This window comes from Cebus imitator, unplaced genomic scaffold, assembly GCF_001604975.1.
Source record: "Cebus imitator isolate Cc_AM_T3 unplaced genomic scaffold, Cebus_imitator-1.0 Scaffold258, whole genome shotgun sequence".
Lineage (NCBI taxonomy): Eukaryota > Metazoa > Chordata > Mammalia > Primates > Cebidae > Cebus > Cebus imitator.
Window position 1 is genome coordinate 1,322,669 of NW_016107573.1, and position 2,470 is coordinate 1,325,138.

The following is a 2,470-nucleotide window of genomic DNA, read 5'->3' on the forward strand; positions in this document are numbered from 1 at the left end:
AAAAAAAAAAAAAAAAAAAATCCATCTGGAAAAGGAAACAAATGTGACAGTATCCAATCTGATTCCATTGTTTGAGGAGTTATGTGGTACTCAACAAGTACATACATCCCATTAGTAAATAACTGGCTATAAGGACATAAATACTTGCTGTTTGGATAAGTGTTTAACAAACGGAACCATTAGGTAGTTTCTTTTTTTTTTTTTTTTAATTTCATTTTACTTTAGGTTCTAGGGTACATGTGCTGGTCATGCAGGGTTGTTGCAACCATTAGGTAGTTTCTTAGGATCAGGGGCAACGTAAAAAACTACTGAGGCATGCATGAATTACAGTTCCCAAGAGTTAGGGAACACTGAATACAGATTCAAATGTCAGAGTTCAGAACCTTACATTCTTAGCTGTGCAGCCAACAATATGTTCCATTTTGGTTTTTGCACATCTTCTTTCATACCCATGGGTACCCCTCATTTGGGGTACTGTCATCTAAGAACATCTCAGAAGACCAGTTTCATTCAGCCTTCCAGACAAGAATTAACTTCTAAAAGGGTCTGATCATGTTATTTACTTATTTTAAAGTTTCTGAGGTTCCTAGCCACATACAAGATAAAATTCAACTTCCTCAGCAGGTACACAGGCCCTTTCATAATTCAGCGTTCACTACTCTTGTCCCACACCTAATCTTGTACCACAGCAGGTTGTTCAACATTACAGCTGCCTGAAATGCCCTTTTTTCATCCTTCTCTACATGGAGGAATCTAACTTCAAGACCCACCTCCAATGTCACTTTCTACCTGAAGCCTTCTTTGTTTCACAAGAGTAAGCCCCCTCCTCCGCCCTCAGATAAAAAAGTAGTCAGTTATTTCTCTACATTTTTTTTTGAGATGGAGTTTCGCTTTCATTGCCCAGGCTAGAGTGCGACGGTGCTATCTCGGCTCACTGCAACCTCCGCCTCCTGGGTTCAGGCAATTCTCCTGCCTCAGCCTCCCAAGTAGCAGGGATTAGAGGCATGCACTACCATACCAGGCTAATTTTGTATTTCTAGTAGAGATGGGGTTTCTCCATGTTAGTCAGGCTCGTCTCAAACTCCCAACCTAAGGTGAACTGCTCTCCTCGGCCTCCCAAAGTGCTGGGATTACAGGTGTGAGCCATTATGCCCAGCCCTTTCTCCGCATTTTCACATGCACTATCCCATTGCATTACTCTATTTTTGTAGTGCTCTATTTCCCCTACTAGGCAGTAAGTGCCTAGTAGATCAAAGATCAGGCCTGGCATACAGTGAGCTCCCAATAAAGTTCTTCCTAAATGACGAATAGATTTCTTTCCTTCCTTAGTCTGCAGACTTGACTCACCTGGATCTTGGCACCTTTGTATCTGATGACACCAGGCACGGTGGTCAGAGTAGTGAATTCATAGGCTGCTACCTCAGAATACACCCCTGCCAGGTTACTAAGCAGTGTTGACTTCCCCACAGATGGAAAACCAACAAATCCAATTCGAGCATCACCTGTCTTGGCCACATCAAAACCTAAAACATCAATGAATACCAAAAAGAGGAGAGTTATTCCCCAAGAGTATTAAGACTCATAATTTCTTTTTTTTTTTTTTGAGACAGAGTTTCACTCTTCTTGCCCACCCTGGAGTGCAGTGGCACAATCCTGGCTCACCACAACCTCCGCCTCCTAGATTCAAGTGATTCTCCTGCCTCAGCCTCTCCTGCCTCAGCCATGCCGAGTTGGGATTACAGGCATGCACCACCAAGCTTGACTAATTTTGTATTTTTAGTAGAGGCGGGGTTTCTCCTTGTTGGTAAGGCTGGGCTTGAACTCCCGACCTTAGGTGATTCACCTGCCTCGGTCTCCCAAAGTGCTGGGATTATGGGCGTGAGCCACCGCCCCCGGCAAAACTCATATAATTTCTTTCACATTTTAACTGCCTATCCCTTTAGGCACTATTTCTCAAACTTTTTATGGTTAACCTTTAAAGCAGGACTCAAGCACACAAAACTTGAGGGCATAGCAATTCACAAAATTCAATGAAGTGTTTGATATAAAACCTGTATTCAAAAAAGTCAGGCACAGTGACACACATCTATAGCCCTCGCTATTCCAGAGGCTGAGGCAGGAGGATCTCTTGAGCCCAGGAATTCAGATCAAGCGTGGGTAACATGCCAAAATCTTGTCTCTATAAAAAAATTTAAAAATTAGCCAGGCACGCCGGGCACGGTGGCTCAAACCTTTAATCCCAGCACTTTGGGAGGCCGAGGCGGGTGGATCACGAGGTCAAGAGATCGAGACCATCCTGGTCAACATGGTGAAACCCCATCTCTACTAAAAATGCAAAACATTAGCTGGGCATGGGGGCACGTGCCTGTAATTCCAGCTACTCAGGAGGCTGAGGCAGGAGAATTGCCTGAACCCAGGAGGCGGAGGTTGCGGTGAGCCGAGATCGCGCCATTGCACTCCAGCCTGGGTA

The 2,470-nt window shown here is 44.4% G+C and overlaps 1 protein-coding gene across 1 annotated transcript in view; it reads right to left on the reverse strand.

Annotated features, from left to right (window-relative positions):
- DRG1 (developmentally regulated GTP binding protein 1) overlaps window positions 1–2,470 on the reverse strand; it is a 38,877-nt gene that overhangs the window by 32,874 nt on the left and 3,533 nt on the right. Inside the window, exon 3 of the mRNA XM_017499537.2 lies at window positions 1,348–1,523. Within this exon, the coding sequence (XP_017355026.1) occupies window positions 1,348–1,523 (176 nt within the window). The remainder of the gene's footprint in view (window positions 1–1,347; window positions 1,524–2,470) is intronic.